Source organism: Myotis brandtii, unplaced genomic scaffold, assembly GCF_000412655.1.
Source record: "Myotis brandtii unplaced genomic scaffold, ASM41265v1 scaffold28, whole genome shotgun sequence".
In the NCBI taxonomy this organism is placed as follows: Eukaryota; Metazoa; Chordata; class Mammalia; order Chiroptera; family Vespertilionidae; genus Myotis; species Myotis brandtii.
In genome coordinates this window covers 5,208,515-5,227,134 of record NW_005360676.1, presented here as the reverse complement: position 1 = coordinate 5,227,134, position 18,620 = coordinate 5,208,515, and the positions used below count along the sequence as shown (strand labels likewise).

The 18,620-nt window shown below is 33.1% G+C and overlaps 1 protein-coding gene across 4 annotated transcripts in view; it reads right to left on the bottom strand.

The window, feature by feature from the left end:
- Positions 1 to 239: 239 nt before the first annotated feature.
- Positions 240 to 18,620, bottom strand: part of YTHDC1 (YTH domain containing 1) — a 31,238-nt gene continuing 12,857 nt past the window's right edge. Inside the window, exons 5-17 of one of the 4 annotated variants that reach the window (XM_014541812.1) lie at positions 17,388 to 17,477; positions 16,881 to 16,934; positions 16,231 to 16,325; positions 14,909 to 15,017; positions 14,703 to 14,820; positions 10,734 to 10,818; positions 9,588 to 9,754; positions 7,011 to 7,093; positions 5,772 to 5,808; positions 5,636 to 5,699; positions 5,463 to 5,525; positions 3,960 to 4,094; positions 240 to 1,238 (exon numbers count right to left, since the gene is read on the bottom strand). In XM_014541812.1, the coding sequence (XP_014397298.1) occupies positions 1,014 to 1,238; positions 3,960 to 4,094; positions 5,463 to 5,525; positions 5,636 to 5,699; positions 5,772 to 5,808; positions 7,011 to 7,093; positions 9,588 to 9,754; positions 10,734 to 10,818; positions 14,703 to 14,820; positions 14,909 to 15,017; positions 16,231 to 16,325; positions 16,881 to 16,934; positions 17,388 to 17,477 (1,325 nt within the window). In that variant the 3' untranslated portion in view covers positions 240 to 1,013. The remainder of the gene's footprint in view (positions 1,239 to 3,959; positions 4,095 to 5,462; positions 5,526 to 5,635; positions 5,700 to 5,771; positions 5,809 to 7,010; positions 7,094 to 9,587; positions 9,755 to 10,733; positions 10,819 to 14,702; positions 14,821 to 14,908; positions 15,018 to 16,230; positions 16,326 to 16,880; positions 16,935 to 17,387; positions 17,478 to 18,620) is intronic. The other 3 variants (XM_014541813.1, XM_014541814.1, XM_014541815.1) reach the window with 3 other exon arrangements.

Here is an 18,620-nt window from a genome sequence, read left to right as displayed (position 1 = left end):
CCTCTAGTCAGATAAATGCTTAAACAAAATATCAACATAATTCCACTGAGTATCATTAGTTCTTACACTAGAAATAGAAGTAAAATTTTAATATAATTGGCTCAGGTCAATCATTTCTGGCAAAATATGCAAAAACAGGCAAACAACTTCCTACAATTACTCAACCCAAAACATTATTTTATGTCTACCAATGCATAAGAAAACAAACTTTCATCAAGACAAGAAAGAAATACAACAGGTAATTGTCAATCTTTACCAATTTATTTTATACAAAACAGTAGCAATGTAGAATGTGGGAATTATCTTCTGCTGCCACACAAGCAAGTTGTGAACATTCCAAGCCAATGTTTAGTTTGGAGGGGAAGCCTAAACAATAGCATCAACCATGCTACTGAACATAGGAATTTTTTTATTGAAAAAGATTAAAAATTAGATCGAAATGTCTTCATAATATTGCTCTCATCATTGAAGACTGAAGAAAAATAAAAAGTCACTTAAAGTTTAAAAAAGGAGGGAAAGGGAGAAACCAAGAGGCTGCTACAACACTGCCATACAGTCAAACCATCATACTTCAATAATTGCATACTTGATAGCAGCATTATTTTTACTAAACCGTGTGCAACTATATGTAGAAACACATCAAAGCAAAATATCATGGCAGTTATCAATCAAAATCCAAAGGAAAGAAAGCAAAGAAAAAACGCTAGGATGAACACAGTATAAGTAGATGAACATTTATGGAGAATAAATCAATATCTACATTTGTGGACTGTTCCATTTTGCCCCCAATAAAAGTGTCAACTCAAATTGTCAACTGTGCATTTTTTGGAGGATTTGAGTTTTTCCAGTTCTTATTATACTGCATGCTTGGAACAAATAGAGTCATAATAAATCCTTCTACACAATGAACTTTAAGTAGACAGCTGAAAATAAATTTACTACTTGTAAACACACACAAAAAAAAATACAAGATTTTTTTTTATCTTTAAACAATCAGTGCTTCCAAAAGCTCATTATCTTCTGTATCGACCTCTCTCCCCTCGGTCTCTGTCCCGATCACATAATCGTTCTCTTTCTCTTTCTCTATCACGTCCTCTATCTCGCTCTCTGTCTCTTCTGTTATCTCTGGGGCGGTCTCGCTCTCGTTCCCGATCTCTTTCACGGGGTCTACTTCTCCGGCCACTGACAACAGCTTGTGTGCGACGAAGGAAATCATCCACCCTCATATCATAATCATGCTAGAAAAGGTAAAAGAAATTGCTTAGGTATGTCAAAAATTGAATGAAATATCTAGTCACTATTTTGTAATTATCGTCTTGTAGAAAGAAAGAATCTAGAGAAATGCACTAATGCAGTAATTCACAGAATGTAATTCTGACATTTAGAAACAGGACTCTGAGGTTTTAACTAATTAGATACCTACAACAGAGGTTTATACCTATCTCATTAAAAATCATTTCATGCAGTTTCCGAATGTAACTTTAATGTCTTTTCCATCCAATCCCTTTAAATAAGATTTAGGCCAAAGTAATAACCTACTAATGACCATCAACCACATCATGCATACATGCTGACAATAATGCTAAATGTCATCAATGTTTTCCTATAACAGGCAAACCCTACTGATAATTTCCTCCTCTGATTCTACAAGCTAACTTGAACCAAACTCTAACCTCTTAAAGTGAAATTAGGAATTCTCACAATCCAGATTTCAAACTAAACCACTGTTGATGACAATTTATGAAATTTGATAGAATTTTAAGAAAATATGTACTTCAGATAAGATTCTGGAATCTATTCCACACAAAGCTGGTAATATACGAAAGGCTGAGGAGGACAAGATTAACAACCATCTCAGTGAGATGCAAGTGGTCACTGTTAGTAATTCTAAGCTTGACCCCTGCTCTAGCTTTCTACTCTTACTTCTCACCTTTACTTAGTGACTTTTCCAAAGTCAGCATAAATATACAGCAAATTAAAAAAACACAATTCCACCTTACCTTTCATATATGTGAGTATTATATAAACATTAGTCAGCTAGGATTCTTAAACTGAATATTAAAGGTTCTAATAAGAAGTGATTTATAACCGGTGTGCCTTAAAACTTGCAATACCTGACTATTTAGTAAGGGGTAATGACCTCTTCTCCCTTAGATTGTCAAATAAAAAAATGTCAACAATAGCCATCCAGCATAAGTGCCCTGTCTTGAACCATAAAAATATAGGTCATATAATAGACTTGCATCTTGCCCAGTTGGTGTGCCTCAGTGGTTGAGCCATTAACCAAGAGGTCACCAGTTCGATTCCCAGTCAGGGCACATGCCTGGGTTTCAGGCTTGATCCCCAGTGGGGGCGTGTAGGAGGTAGCCTATCGATGTTTCTCCCTCCTTGATGTTTCTATCCCTCTCCCTTCCTTTCTCCTAAAATCAATAAAAACACATTTTAAGAAAAAACATATAAAGTTGCATCTTATTGGTCATGTCACATAATAAGGTTGTATCTGATGGGTTAATTCTTGGTACCAGAAATCCTTATACACAAGTATAGGCACCTCATTTTTTAAAAAGTCACCTTGGAACAAAAAGGTAATTATTATTATTATTACCACTATTTTTTTTTGTAAAGCAATAAAAATTTTACCTACTAATATTTTTTTGTCAGGTCAGCAAAAAATATATTTTTTGTTATGCCGCATAATTTTAGTTTATGTGTGCCATGAGATAAAAAAGGTTGAAAAATCTATGGGATAAGGAAATAAATGACAATAGCTGAAAGCATCTCAAAGTCAGGGTAGGGTGGAAACTACTGGGCATATTGACCCTCTCAAATATACATACTCTTCACCCAAGTGGGAAGAAAAAGGATATTTATTTCGGGAGGTAGGTATTGGTGGGTGAAATTTCAAACTGTATATCCTATTTTAACAAAATACCCTTGTAAGGCTACCAAACTTACAGAGAAATTGTGTTAACAAGTACCAGGAAACAACTTCACTTTTAAAAATAAAAGTACTATTAGGGAAAAAATTGAATACCATTCAATGAACAAAATCAGTCTGATTAGGATTAGTATACTAAAAACCCAATAAACTCAAACTAGAGATTGTTTTTCATTTATCCTTTTTTGAAGTGATAAAAAAAGCTTTCATATCAATCATATGAAATTATTAGAACCAGTAACTACTAAAGTACAATTTACTCTTCTGTTGCATCTATTAATATGTTTGTTATTTGCTAGCATCAGTCTAAGAATCAAAGATAGAAATGAAACAATTCACTTGGTACTAATTTTAACAAAATTTGATAGGAACAAATGACTAAATGAGATTGGAGATTTATCTATTAACTAAATAAATATACACCATCTGTCCTATGAAAATTAATTTAGTCAGAATATACAAAAAGCTTAGAAATGTCTGCGCCCTAGCTGGTTTGGCTTAGTGGATAAAGCGTTGGCCTAAGGACTGAAGGGTCCCAGGTTCTATTCTGGTCAAGGGTACATGCCCAGTTTGCGGGCTCCATCCCCAGTAGGGGGCATGCAGGAGGCAACCAATCAATGATTCTCTCTCATCATTGATGTTTCTCTCTTCCTCTCCCTTCCTCTTTGAAACCAATAATATATTTTTAAAAAATGTCTTATTTGCAATAATATTAATTACACATCTATAATTAAAGACAGTGGTATAGAAAGAAAATATCCTGGTATACTATATACCCCTAGGAAATTACCTAAGAGTTGTATGTAGGAGTTGCCTTAAGGAATTTGTGTTTGATCAGAAGAAATAGTCTATTTAAATAATCCAAAGGGCTTGGCCACTTTAAAAACAAGTTGTGAATTACTCTAAAACAGTCTGCAGTAAGAATATGAAACACCACTCAACATAATATCGTAGCTTCCATATTTAAATTATTTACAGAATTCTAAGTAGTTCCTTCACTTTTGCTTTCTCATGCACTTACTACTCGTTTATCTCTGTATCTTGCTTCATGTGGTACTGGATGATGTCCTGAGTAAGGGGGATGAGCTTGAGGAGGTGGAGCATGATGCTGATAGTAAGGATGATGTGGAGGTTGTTCCATTCCAGGATAAGGAGCCTAAAAAAAAAAGCCCACTTCCATAAGCATGTACCAAATATCCTTATAAAACAACCACCCACCCCAAACAAATAATGTGATCTTCTACTTTGATGGCATAAAGGTTCTTCAAAATACCCTTTATATGCTTGTTGAAATTATGTCCGTAATAAACTCTAAACTCTAGTTACACATCTTTTAAGATTTAATGTTTATACTTTTATACAATATCCTTTAAATACTAATAAAAATAGTGATCCCTTACATACTGAGTTGGCACTATCCTAAACATTTTACACGTCTCATTTAATTCTCATAGCAACCCTATGAGATAGGTACTATTATTCCTATTTTACAAAAGAGGACACTGAGGTACCAACTAATTAGGTAACTTGATTTAGATCACACTGCTAGGGGGTGAAGCTGGGGCACAACATGAGGCATTCTGGCTCTAGAATCAGTCATCGTAACCACAATGTAAAAATCTAGTCTTAAAAACAAACAAACAAACAAAAAAAAACCAACCTTCAGGAGGTAATGAACTTTTAATAAATTAAGGGCAAATCAAAGGTCACTTTCCTTGTTAGTGCCAAGATGTTATTAAATATTTTTATTTTTTAAAATTTTCATAGAATCTAAAAGAAAAAACCTCATAATTCATCTGTATGTAGTACCGTGTTAATTTTTTTTTCTTTTAAAAGGTAAGAAATAAAAAATACTTAAATTTTCAAATTTTTTATACCTTGGGAAGTAATGCTTCAGCTATCCTCAATACCTTAAAATATACTCTAAGAATAATATTCAGCTTCCTTAAAGGAAAATAATTAGAAACAGGGTTTAATTAATCTTATTTTGTATGAAAAGTTTACTGAACATGTATTCTGTAAGTTTAGCTTCTCCACAATCCTATGAGACTAACAGTACTCCATTAAATTTTAAGCCATACAAGGATAGTTATAATGTCCATTTCATTCACCAATGTATACCCAGAGTAAGCACAATGCCTTACAGAGAGGGGGTAATAAATATTAGTTTGATGAGCCAAAGAATGAAGGAATGTCTTAGTTTTACACTCAAGAAAAACTAAAAAAGAAATAAAACTTGCCCAAGGTCAGGATTTAGAAGTTAAGATATATGAACCCAAGGAGAGTTTACACCATTAGCCACTACAATAACAAACCATAATCCTTATCAATTAAGTCTGCTATTAACACAAATCAAATCATTTGTTAGTCTTTAGTTTTAAAAACAGCATGCAATTATTTACTACCAAAGATATATATTTAAGTCTCTTAATTGGTAACTGTTAACAATCATATTCCACATAAGCACTCAAAATATATGAAACTGCAAATAAATTTAAATAACTTGCAAAAATAGAATACAAACCATTCCTTGCCAAGGAGGTGGTGGTCCCATGTTATGAAATTCCCTCACATAATCATTGTAGGACTAAAATAAAAGATGATAATGTCAATAACAAATAGAAATCAAACCCAGAACTACAAAATAAATCAGATCCTGATTTTATGTACATTTAATACATGAAGTGAAATGCTTACCCCATTTAAAAATACATCTCGGCGAACTCCTGAAAATCGTCTGTTGGGAATAAGATTTGTGAAACTAAATTCAGGTAATTCATAAACTAGTTCCAAGAATGTAATTCAAAACTAAGCAAGAGTGAACCCAACTTACCTGTCTACTTCCTGGTATCGTGGGTCCTTTAAATACCCTGTTCAAACATCAAGCATTTTAGTAAATCAAATTTATAGTTATTATGGCATCATAATTAAACCTTCCTTACCACTCATCTCAATTCTTCCCATGAATACAGTGATGCTACTAAGTGATACTATAATTATATTATTCCATTTTTTGGATTTTCTTCTTAGATTGCATGATAATCTAGGAAGTAATAATTTACTGATACCATAGAATTATAAACTGCTAGAAATGTTTTTATATGGATCTTCTAAATCCACACCCCAATTTCACTAGATAGAAAATTTCTTCATTCTGCACCATAAGAAAGGGCAGAGAAAGTATCTTGAGAACACTGTAATAGAATTTCTTTAAAACAAATGTTTACCTTCTACCTGAGTATACAGCGTCTTGCTAGATCAACCATAGGATACTTTTAAAAAATGTAAACTTAAAGGGAAGAATAACAAAATTGCAAAAATAAAGATGTATACATTTTAAATGAAAGAACCATGTTGATAATATTCTTTCCCACCTTCTTTTCATATGGACTCAGCAAATTAAAACACAAACATTTTGCGTGGCCGTGTTAATGGAGAAAAATTAATTTCACTCTCTGTAATATCCCATTTTGGAGAATAAGGTTTATCAAGCCACTAATAATGCTCACTAATAGCAATTCCCAAACTGTCAATCTTTATAAATGTAACACTGTTTAAGATAATATCTTCTCATAAATACAGTTTTTACTTGTTTAAATTCCGTTAAGGAAAAGACTAACTTAAAAGCTGGCTTTCAGATTATAAATAAAATATTTCCCATTCCTCTCTAATTACATAAAGTTAAAGATTTTTACTTAAAAAAATGAAGCATAATTTCAGTTTCTAATCAAAGCTATGTCATATGAAATACTAAATATCATAGGGACTAAAAAGCATAAGGAGTATAAGATTGTTTTCCCTAACTACACCTAATCTTGTGCAATAATTATAAATGAGCAATTTCAGGTAATTAACAGATTTATGATCATGAGTCACACTAGAATAACTTATTCAACCTTAATAAAGGAGAGGATGTTTTACTAGGTAAGGACTATTATTAATTTCCTAAAGTTTAAGTAGTCATGTCCTAGTTTTCTCACTTTTAAAACTACACATTACATCAGAAGTTTTTGTGGTGGTGGTGGTGTTTAGAAATTTAAGTCAAATATCTGCAGGATTATAAAATATTAACCTGGTCTCTGGTGAAACTCAGGGGCATAGTCAATCCTTGGTTTCTTTCTGCTGTTATGAATATCATAATCTTCTGGTCGACGCCTACACAAATTAGACATATTAGAAATTAAACCAAAAACTGCTGGGAGAAGAAATAGCAAAGTAAGAGTTTCTGACAGAAGTACAGAGGATTGCCCATTATTTACTTTAAAATAACACCCAAATTTGTGATAAACAAATAATCTTAAAATGTCTAAATTTTAATTCCTCATATTACTATAAATCAATCTTTAAATGTATTGCTGGAAGCAGATATTCTCTGCAATCCTCACGCTATGATGAGACAGTTGGAAAGAGTACCCTGCTCAAAATACATAAATTACATTTTAGTACTCTAAACAAAAGTGAATGAACCTCGAACTAAAATAAATATCCAGTTTAACAATCAATATACTTTCCCAAATAAAGTCTCCATTCAGGTGAAAAGGGGGAAAAAAACCCAAAAACTTTATCATCATTACACAATTGGTAAAATCTATATATTTAAACTTACTAACGTCACTTTAGGATAAATCTCAACAAAATTAAGAATTCCTTAAATATTTTTCTTCTGCTTTGCACAAAATTATACTTTTTACATCATCGTACAGAAAATTGGTATTTATAAAAAGTGACTTTACAGGAAATCTTTGATAATCTTAATTCTATAAAAAAAAAAAAAGTCTGTATTTAATAACATTTTTAAATTAAAGGAATTTCTTCCAGAGACAATGTCTTAAAATAGAACTGGCAAGTAATGGGGCAGAGTTTTAACAGAGTTCATAAAAGAAGTTCAAAGTGTATGCTTTAGAAGGGGAAATTTTACTCTGCAGTGTTGCTCTTTACTAAGTCTTTCATAAATCTAAATGGTTAATGTAATACTTTGTTTTACTTAGCATTTACAAAAGAGCTACACAAAATTTTTAAAAATTCAAGTTTTTAGGTAATAAATATCTTTTTACCCTTAATGTCTAATAAACTCTATCAAAAACTCTGTCAAATAACCTGGCATCACTAGTTTTCCAGCTATTTCTGTGAATAACTGCTTTCATTAACTTTTGCAACATAAGTTCACGTAAACTGTAATTGCAATAACCCCAAGCCCCACCCCCAACAGAATAATACAGTTGCATCTACAATAAATAAGACTAAGAAAATTAAAAGCTGGTTTAAAAAATAAACATACCGCTTTCTTGTAGTTTGGGAAGTGCATTTACGACCGGTATAAAACATGATAGTAACAGTTCATATAGTAGTCCAACTACTGACTTTAAGTTGTAAGCCACATACATATATGGAGGCCCTGGCAGGCTTGAGAGAAGGTGTAGTGGTGTAATAAGTATAGTTTGCAGTCCATTGCAAAACTGAGGTAAAAACTTCAGTTGTATGTACTGTATTGCACTGGAAACCTCTTAGTTTAAAACTTCAAAAGACATCTTGGTGTTCAGTCCTTTTAGGCCAAAAATAAGGGGGCTCTGCCAGGTTTCCTCCTACCTACTTGACAGTGTCCTTTTTAAGCTCAAAGAAATGGGGACTCTTGTTGGATTATCTGTACCTACCACAGGATGTTTCCATCAAAAGGAAACTTAACCAAAGATTTCATCTCATCAACCATACATCCAACAGTCTTTAGCAGAATATTTTAGATTAGCTGTATGCAAATCTATACAGGGGAAGGTGTTGGGTGGAAGGGCTTAAATCAGTCCTTTGCAAAGACTTCTCCAATTCTGTAACAAGTTAAACCCCCTTTTCCTGGAAAATGATGTTTAGTTCATAAAGTAGTGATCAATAACCATGGCGATCCTCTAAAAAACACTTTAAGTCCACAGGTACTGCCAGCATCTGGAAAAGTTGTAAACAGACACAGCAACAGCCCTTCTTTTTGGTTTGTTGCCGGGTCTCCCAGGGCCACTTGATCCCCTTTGGAAAGGACCTATTGTTTTCAGAAGCTCAGCAAGATGTATGAATTCACTGGGTACATGTTAGAGAATATTTGGCAATGGGGATAACACATCACGGTGATAAAATTTGAGACAGTCCCAATAATGCTCCTCTTGAATATCAAAATAACTTAAAATATTTTATCCTCTAAAATGAGGCGTCATCTTCTGAAAAAATATTAGTGATCCTTTATAAAAGTCCCATATCTCATAAGGCTTATCCAGAGACACACCTGCAAGAAAAGGCTTTTTACAAAATATTAACATTTTTTGCAAATAAAGACTTCCTCCTTTCTAGCCTGTTCTGAGCAACAAAGGCCTACCTCATTTCAATTTTATACATTGTATTATCAGAATGGTAACTAATCTAAACTGGTCATTACTCTTTAGCAAATAATTTTTTCTGTATAAGGAAAGATCCCCATTTTCCTCTTGAAAAATGACTGAGACCAAGGTGACCATGTGAAATCCTCAATGAAGCCACAAACTAGTCCATGCAGCTTGATTTGAGGATTTTCTCTTTCTTCTTTATCGCAGGACAAACTTGACGAATCACATTCCTCCATCATGTTATTCTGACACATGTGCCTACTATCAGTCCAAAGAACGTTTCTAACCTTCCCACATCCCGGACTGGTTCTCGACGGGATGGACGTCCTCTTGATCGGGGCTGAGAATGCATTCTTCTCTTGTGACGCATTTTATGAATGACCTGATACAAGTCAATACTTTCATCGGGGGGAAATAGAAGACAAAGCTGGGTTCCACATTCAAGTTCAATTTCCTAGAATAGGAAAGTAGTAAGTTACAAGATGCAAATAAAAGAAACTTCAATAAATTTGTATTTTCATGATGTACAAGAACAAAAACAGACTGTTTTGGAGGTTTCCTTCCCAAAGTTGGTGATCACATGGGATTCCAATAAACTTCTTTGAGAGGTTTAAATCTTTCAACAGTGTTTCATGTATTTAATAAAGGTAAAATGAAAAAGTGTAACATACCAAGTTAAATATACAAATGCAGTTGTGTAAAACTTTGAGACAATAGCCTTCTGCAAATTACTTCTTTGTATTAATACAGAAATATTAGGACAAACCCAACCATCCAACTCAATACAGTGGAGGAAAAACATGTATGTTAGTGTGTGCTAACAACTTTGATAATTATAAAGTACTAAGTGCCCTTAAATATATTAGATTAACTATGAAGGCATACTAACCAATGGGCTTTTAAAAGTTAAGTTTTACTTTCCAATTATCAACATTTTCACTTATAAGCAATGAAAACATTACTTCTGGTTCAAAATTACCTACAGAAACTATGAGGGTCAAAGGTTTGGGTTTATTTTAAATAACTGTACTTTTAATTTGATTAGCAGATTTGAAAATCTCAGTACATGTACTGATCTTTTTATAAAGCTTCCTTCCATTCAGAGAACAGAAGCAAAGATGTTAACTGGTATTTCTAAAATGTATACTAGTACAAAGTTCAGAATATCAATAACAACATAATGATAAGCCATTTAAAATCAGGCTAATTCTCTCCAAAAACATTTCCTTGAATTGTATTATGAAAGTACCAAATAAGGCTTCTAACATTATGGAGGTCTTATTAACAAGTCATAACCATAATAATCATAAACCCAAATAAGAACATTATCTCTTAATCCTGCTCCCAAATTCTTACAGAAATGGCTTAGAATGTCCTTCAATCTCAAAGAGGGTTGATTAAATGTATTTTTTAAAGAATCAATTCAAACAAACCTGTCCATCACGTCCAATCTTTACTGGTTTATGTTCATTCCAAGGATTGGTGAGATGAGCTGACTTAGTGAAGGGTAATTCACGCCTAAATACAAAGTAATAGTAATTATATTCTTTCGCAGAATCCTTTAAAGACCTTACACTACGTTCAGCAGTATATGTTACTCATGACTTAAATGTACTAAAAATTAGAGTCACTGAGACTGGCAGAGCTGATTCCCCAGCAGGAAGAGCCCCTTTAGAGATGCACTCTCTACACTCTCCACTTTGTACTCAAAAAGAGCTAAAAAATACTCTTCCAGGGAGAGGTCAATGGGGGGAAACAGAGACATATGTAATACTTTAAACAATAAAAGAAATTTTTAAAAAAAGAATATAGTGCTTAAGAACATGGGGTTGGAAACCAAGACAATTTGGTGTTTGCGTAACAGCTCTCTCAACTTCTCTGAGCCCATGTTTCATCATCTTATAAAGAATATTACCACCTACTTCATATTTAAGTAGTTTGCAAATGAAAGGACATATAAAATGTTTAGTATATTTCTTGATTCTGTGTCCTCAAAAAAACGGTACTTTCTATTAAGTGATTAACAAAGAGCTGAATCTTAATCAGGTAGTTAATACAGAATCAAAATATGCCCTATCCTTGGTTCAGGGCTGCTTTCCCAGATTCAAGTAACCTCCCCCTTTAAATATGGCGATTATTACCCATCATCCACAGAATGACTCTTAATATAAATGTTTACCTACAAATCTATAATTTGCATATATTAACTATGCCACTTATACTATAGTGCAGTATTCTATATAATTTTAAATTCTAACTCTTCTCTGAGCTATAGGGCAAAATGGTCTCACTAACTTAAAAAGGGTATGCTTTATTTTTGTAGTTCTTTATCAATATAGCACGGTGCTGAAAGCAAATACAATATCTAATGAATGCCTGTTAGTTGTCAAGGAGTAATAAAAAAAATTAACAGCATTTGATACGGTTTTATTTATTCGTGCATAAAATAAGTAATTAAATAAATGCTTTAATTAAAAAACTAGTATATCTACAATGCAAATGAAACTGCTCAGCCAAAGAATATACATAGATAAATAAGGTCAAGAGCTGTTTTCATTCCTACTCTTTTTTTCAATAGCTATCAAAGAATAAATAAATAAGCACACACCATTATTCTATAAAAGAGCTGGTACAATAAATAGAATACAAAAGTTTTATTTTGTTTTTAATGTGATGGTCATATCTCTTCTGGAGAGAAAAATAATCAGAAAACTTCCTGGAAAAAGTAGCACAGGTATAAGCCTAAAAGGCAAATGAGTCAGAAAATACCTTATGTAGAATGGTAAGGCAGGAAGGATTACGACATTCAAAGCAATGAAAAGGGCTTGGAGCAAAAACAAAATGGAGAAGAAAAAGCATAAACAAGTAAGCTGGTCCACTGGACAAGCTATATAACCACTTATTTTAATCTTACATGAATATTCTTAAAGATAAATATTGAATGCTCAAATTTTATATACATTTTGAAACCTTAGAAAAAAACTGACATTTACAGGGAAAGAGAAGTGTATATATAAAGTTATAGTGACAAGGTAGCTTGCTCTGTGGTGTGGTGATCTGAATGTATAAGGGAAGTGGATGGTGAGGGATGAATATGCTCACTAGGTAGTACTAACAGATTAGGATTCTTAGTCTAATATACATCTTACATTACACATCAAGAGTGGTACAACTCATAGAAGTCAGCCTTGGACAATATTACGCAAATAAATTTCAGAACCTGGAAGAAAGAGATGATGTTCTAGAAAAATAAAGTTTACTAAACTTGATCTCAGTAAAAATACAATAATTAAACAGACCAATATTCTTACACAAAATAAAAATTACCAAAGAAGTACCTAACAACCCCCCCCCCCAAAAGTGGTACAAGAGTGCATAAAATCTTAGTAAGTGGAATAATTTGGGTTTGTACCTCTTCTTTTGCTAAATACATTTCAAACAAGTTGGTAAAATAGCCAATAAGTCAATGAAGAGGAATATGAAAATGAGGAATATGAAAATAATAATCTACAAATAAATTAAGCCTACTTTCTAAAATTTAGAAACAAATTTGCTTATCAATAATCTGAAAATAAGGTCAACAGAACAAGTCACATTCAAAACAAAATTTGTTGAAGCCAATCTAAAACTGGGAGATTATTTTGCTCCTACTCCTTAAGAAAGCATTATCTCCAACTATTTTCCAGTAACACCACTAATGTTTCTAATAATAAAAACATAGATTAAAAAGCTTGTCCTTAGGCTTTTACAATTTTATCCATCCAAAAAAATAACTGTCTATCTCTGTAAGAAATAACTGGAACCTTGCTTTCCCTAGAAACTTTTTCTTTACATTTTATTGATTATAATTATAACTTAATTTCACTTTAATTCTAAGAATTATGAATTTATATTTAAAAACCCTGAATTTATATCATCTACACTCTTACCACCATGACATTATGGTCCAACATTATTTTTTTTTCATGTGTTGTATTCTTTTCCATTTTGTATCATGGATAATTATCTCTGCATATTACATTTAAGTAACAAATCATAATTTACTTAACCAATTTATTATATGGGAGAATTTAGATTGCCTCTAATTTTTGCCTCTAGAAAGTAATGAAGAGTAAAGATGATATATTTTTATGCATACAGCTTTTTGCTACTCTATTAACAATCAACCTAATACACTATTTTCACTATATAATTGCCCTTGTATCTTCAAAGTTCCTCACTGTCCCATAGTAAAGGTTTAAATCCTTAGGCTGGCCACTTTACTCTTTATCTTTGCCTTTTGTTCTCTTTACTATCTGCTTCATAAAAAAGGCAGCTCTCTATCCCACCCACATACCCTCCCACCCCCACAGTTTCTGTTTTCATGTTCTTCCTTTTCTTCTTATTCTTATCCAATTCCACCATCCGCATCAAAATCCATCACCTAAGGCAACATATAACTTACAAAAACATTAGCAGGGTCTTTTTCAGGTAACTTTTATTTAACTAAAATTAATTTTATAGATAACAGAGTTCACTTAAATAATTAGCTCTATATGTGTTTAAATAACTTTCTAGGCCCAACATGGAGGTGCCACATCAGCAAACTGAAACTTAGATTCACTTAGACAGTGTTTCTTAGTCCAAACAAGGCTGATCGTGTAGAAATAGCCAACCAGGTATTTCCTATTTGTCTCTTCCTTGTTCTTTATTCTTTATTCTATAAAAGATTCCTGCCTTCTCCATTTTGCAGTTCTCCAAAGGAGACTGTCCATTTCATGTAGTGTTAAAGTTTTGTTTGTACCAACTAAATTTACTTCTTTAACCATTTTTTAAACAATGTATGACCATTAAGTAAGGACATAATAGTGGCAATAACTCAGTGTTCAAAATAAATATTTTTGTTATAAACATATTTAGATCTTAATTATTCCAGTTTCCAAAAGATCACAACGCCAACTTAGCATGGTTTGCTAAATTCCTTAAAAAACACAATCTATTTACAACTAAATTAGCCACCTCTAAAACGTCAGCAAAGTCAAGGTGAATTTTCCCATTCCACAGTAAATAAATAACATGTTAAATTAACATTACATAGATATATGCCAGATAACATCCCAACCAATTATCTAATTCATGATAAATTTACTGTTATATTACTAATAGAGAACAAAGTAAATAAAACTCGACTAAACAAACCTTTGCACTTTGCATCCTGTAATAGGTTATAAAGGTAGTAAACAAGACAAGCTAAGCATAGTGATGTTGTTCAATTTTATGATCCAAATCAGTCTAGAAATAAGACCTCCCTCAAACAAAAAACAAGAGAGAAAAATAAATTAAAACTAAACAACCATGGAGTTTAACATTCCCAACTGGTAACCCATTCATTCAAAACAAAGGCAACTCTAATTATTACTTACCTGCAAATCCAGTCAATTTTAAAGACACCTCCCAACATCTTAGCATTCATTCCTGCTGGAAGCACCCAATGTATAGGAGATCCTCCATGATGTGATTCTGAAGAAAGTCTTGCAAATCCTAAGGGAATTAAATCACAACATAATATGAAAATGCTAATACAGGATAATTGATGTTTTTGTATGTCCAAATTATTTTTATTCTTTACCTTGAAATTTTCCACTCTCTCTGACAGAAAATATTAAAATAACACTCCTTGAAGATCTGAATGCAGCATTTAATTTCTTCTCGTTTACTGGCAGCGTGGACCATACACCCTATATGAATGATGTAACAAAATCATATAGATTGTAATTAATGTAAATCTTTCATATTTCCAGTTATATTTATAAAAAACGAAACTACTAATATTATTGTACTTTAATTCATGTAAGCTATAATGAAGAAAGGTCTTATTTATCAGTTGTCAAAATAATGTAATATTTTTTTAATTCAGGAAAAATACAGAGAAAATTACCAAGCTTTGCAAAATCATTAAAACAATTAGAGAAACACATGTGGGAGGGGGGTATTCAAATTTTATGGACTAGAATTCCATGTAATAAAAATAATTCCCTACAAATATTTTAATATAGCCATTTACTGTAGTAAAATGAACATGTTGTTTGAAGGTGAATCACAACACATACATTTTTTTGTCTTGAAAAACTGACTGACAAAATAATTAAAAATTATTGTGAATCTGTAAGTGAAGAATTTCTGTCAAATTTCTAGCATTTATAAGTTTTTCTACCTAAGTTCAAAGTTTTATGTATTAATAGTTTTACTGAAGAGGCCTGTGTTCTTTACATAGAGCCAGAACATAATTAATTTTCAAAGCATTTGAAGCAATTCTGTTATGAATGATTAAAAGAGAGAGAATGATAAGGTCAGGCAACAGCTCTAATTCAGTTTAATCTGCTCGGACAAACTAAAACTCATCCACACTAAATGCTTAATTCTGCCTAAATCCACTCCTCCACTCCTTGGGTGGACCTTTAAACTAACTCTTCCCTTTTCTTCTAAATCCAGTGACCTTACTTCTAAAAACAAAAGAAGCTCTCCATATAGAAATGAATTTTTTTAAAGATCTCAAGATTTAAAACAAGCATCAATATAAATCAAAAACTGGTTAATTAAAGAAATCTTTAAAAAAGTGTTAGTACAAATAAATTAGCAATTGATTATAGAAACACAAAAATCAACAGAAACACATCTTTTACAGTATAAAGTATAATACATATACATACATATTGTTTAATATGAATATCTGACTTCTAAAATCATAAGATTTATTTTAAATCTAAAAGATTAAAAGGAAACTCAGAATACTATTAGACTGCCTAACCAAGTACAAAGAAGACCCTAAGTGGCATTGCCCTGGACCTTTAATGCTTTTATGAAAAATGACAGTATCTTATGCTAATAATTGGACCTTCCCATTTAAAATTTCCAAGATTAGGATAATTTCAACAGAACTGACGCTAATACCTTAGCTTTGGCAAGAGATACATTCTCATGGTTGTTACTCTTTATGAGAAAAAATCTTGCATCTTGTAGGACATATTTGAGTTTACTTGTTTGATCTAGGGAAAAAAAAAAGAAATCCAAATTGATTAATGAGAGGTCATTATCACACAAAGGGGTGTAACTAACTGAAATTAGCCCCCCACAACCCAGATAAAATTTAAAAATTCATAGTCACCCATTCAACCTATAAAGCTAAGCCACAAGGCATAATAAAGCAAAGCTAAGAAAAGAACCAGCATTTGGCAAAAAGGTAAACCTAATCCAGTGATGTTCCGATATATCAGATCCATATTTAAGTATCATAATGGCTACAAATTTTATAGATTTCTTTCATCAGATTATTCTTTTAAAGATTAATAGTAGACTATTATGCTATTAAAAAATATATACCATCCATTGTGCCCCCAAAACTGTAACATATCCTAATATGTTTACTATTGTTCTAAAAGACATAGAGTAAATGAACATGGAGCTCTATGTAAGACATTATTTTTTTCATTAATATATCAGAACATTACTACATTAAAACCAACTATCAATGAAGAACCAATAAGGCAAAATAATGGCTTTACGCAGCATGCAATGAAAACAATTTCAAATTTAAATGATACCTTTTCGGACAGCACGAACGGAAGATGATAATTTCTCATGCTTCTTTTCTGAACCTGTATTTAGCCAAAGTACATTTGTTCAGATTGAGCTTTAATAGAGATAAGACAAAATTTCTACAGTCTTGTCACATAAAGTTCCCATTTAAGACAAATTATTCTTTCTGGAGCACCCACATACACACAAAAAAATACTTCTCAATGTGTACGAGTGTTTTGCTTTTTTGGGTTGTTTCGATTTTTAAAAAAATATGTATATTTGAACAGTTTCCCACTCAGAAAACTAGTCACTGAATCATCATCTTCCAAGAAAAAAAAAAGTGAAATTCCACTTAAGCAGTAACAGAACAGGATTAAAATAATAAGAAAAAGCTTAGTTTTCTCTAGAATTATTACATTGAACATGCCACCAACAAGTTCACACTGAACTACAGCCTCCACACACTTTCTACAGCAGATTACATTAGAATCAATCAGATATGATTGCAAAAAAGGGTAAAATGAGAATACCTGCATATGACTCTGATGCAGAGCTTCCACTTCTATCAAAAACAATTGGAGAGATACCTCGAGCTCTCTTTCTTTCTTTCTTTTTCTCATCTAAAAAGAATTCAAACAAGAGTTTTTAAAACATTACAACATAGGGATAGGTAGTATCATTGTGTTTTTGTGTAATGCCTAAATATCACTGCTAATCTCTCTCCTGACAACTCTATTACCTCAGAATGAGGCGTTTCATTTCAAAGACACTATTCAAAAACTAAGGACACTTTGTTGTTTCTCCCACCAATTCCAATTAAAAAAAAAAAATCCTATATAATAAAAGCCTAATATGCAAATCAACCAAAAGGTGGAATGACCGGTGGAATGATCAGTCACTATGATGCCCACTGACCACCAGGGCGCAGACGCTCAATGCAGGAGCTTCTCCCAGCCCACAGACCTTAGGCCACCCAAGGCAAGTGCCAAAGGGGGACCCGGTTATCCCACCAGTTGCCCTTCAGAGAGAAGCAACCAGCGGTGGTGACTGGGGGTGGGGCCAGCTGGCAAGCAGGCCGGCGTCACCCCCGGATCACCCCGCCAGTCGCCTCCTGCAGAGGGAGGCAACTGGCGGTGGCAGCAGCGACAGTGAGGTGACTGAGAGGCAGGGCCGGCGAGCAGGCAGTGCCATGCTGCCCAAGATGGGTTCCAGCAGGGGTCCCCCGATCGCCCTACTGGTGGCACCACAGATCAGCCCTGATCACCAGCCAGGCCTAGGGACCCTACCTGTGCATGAATTTCATGCACTGGGCCTCTAGTATGCCCATAATTGTGAACCACTTAGCCTATATATAAAGGTAGTCTCAAAGTTTTTCAACAGGGGGTGGAAAATCTGCAAAGCAAACCCAACTTTTCTTTCAATAAAATTTACTGTATTCTGTTCTATGTATCAGGTTCCACTATTCTAGGTCCTCTTTTTTTAAAGTATACTATCAGGCTTCATCACAATTCCAACTCATTCTATCTTAGATGACTAATGAACTCTAGACCCAAAGCTATAAAACAAAACAGAAATATAATCATCAGTGATCTTGTATACAATCTCTTATTATATGACTACTTGGGGCCCAGTGCACGAAGATTCGTGCACTGGGAGTGGGTCCCTCAGCCCGACCTGCACCCTCTTCAATCTGGGAGTTTCTGTCTGTCTTTGCAATCATATGAGCGAATTGTCTGAGACCCCCAACCCAGTTTGGTTTGTTG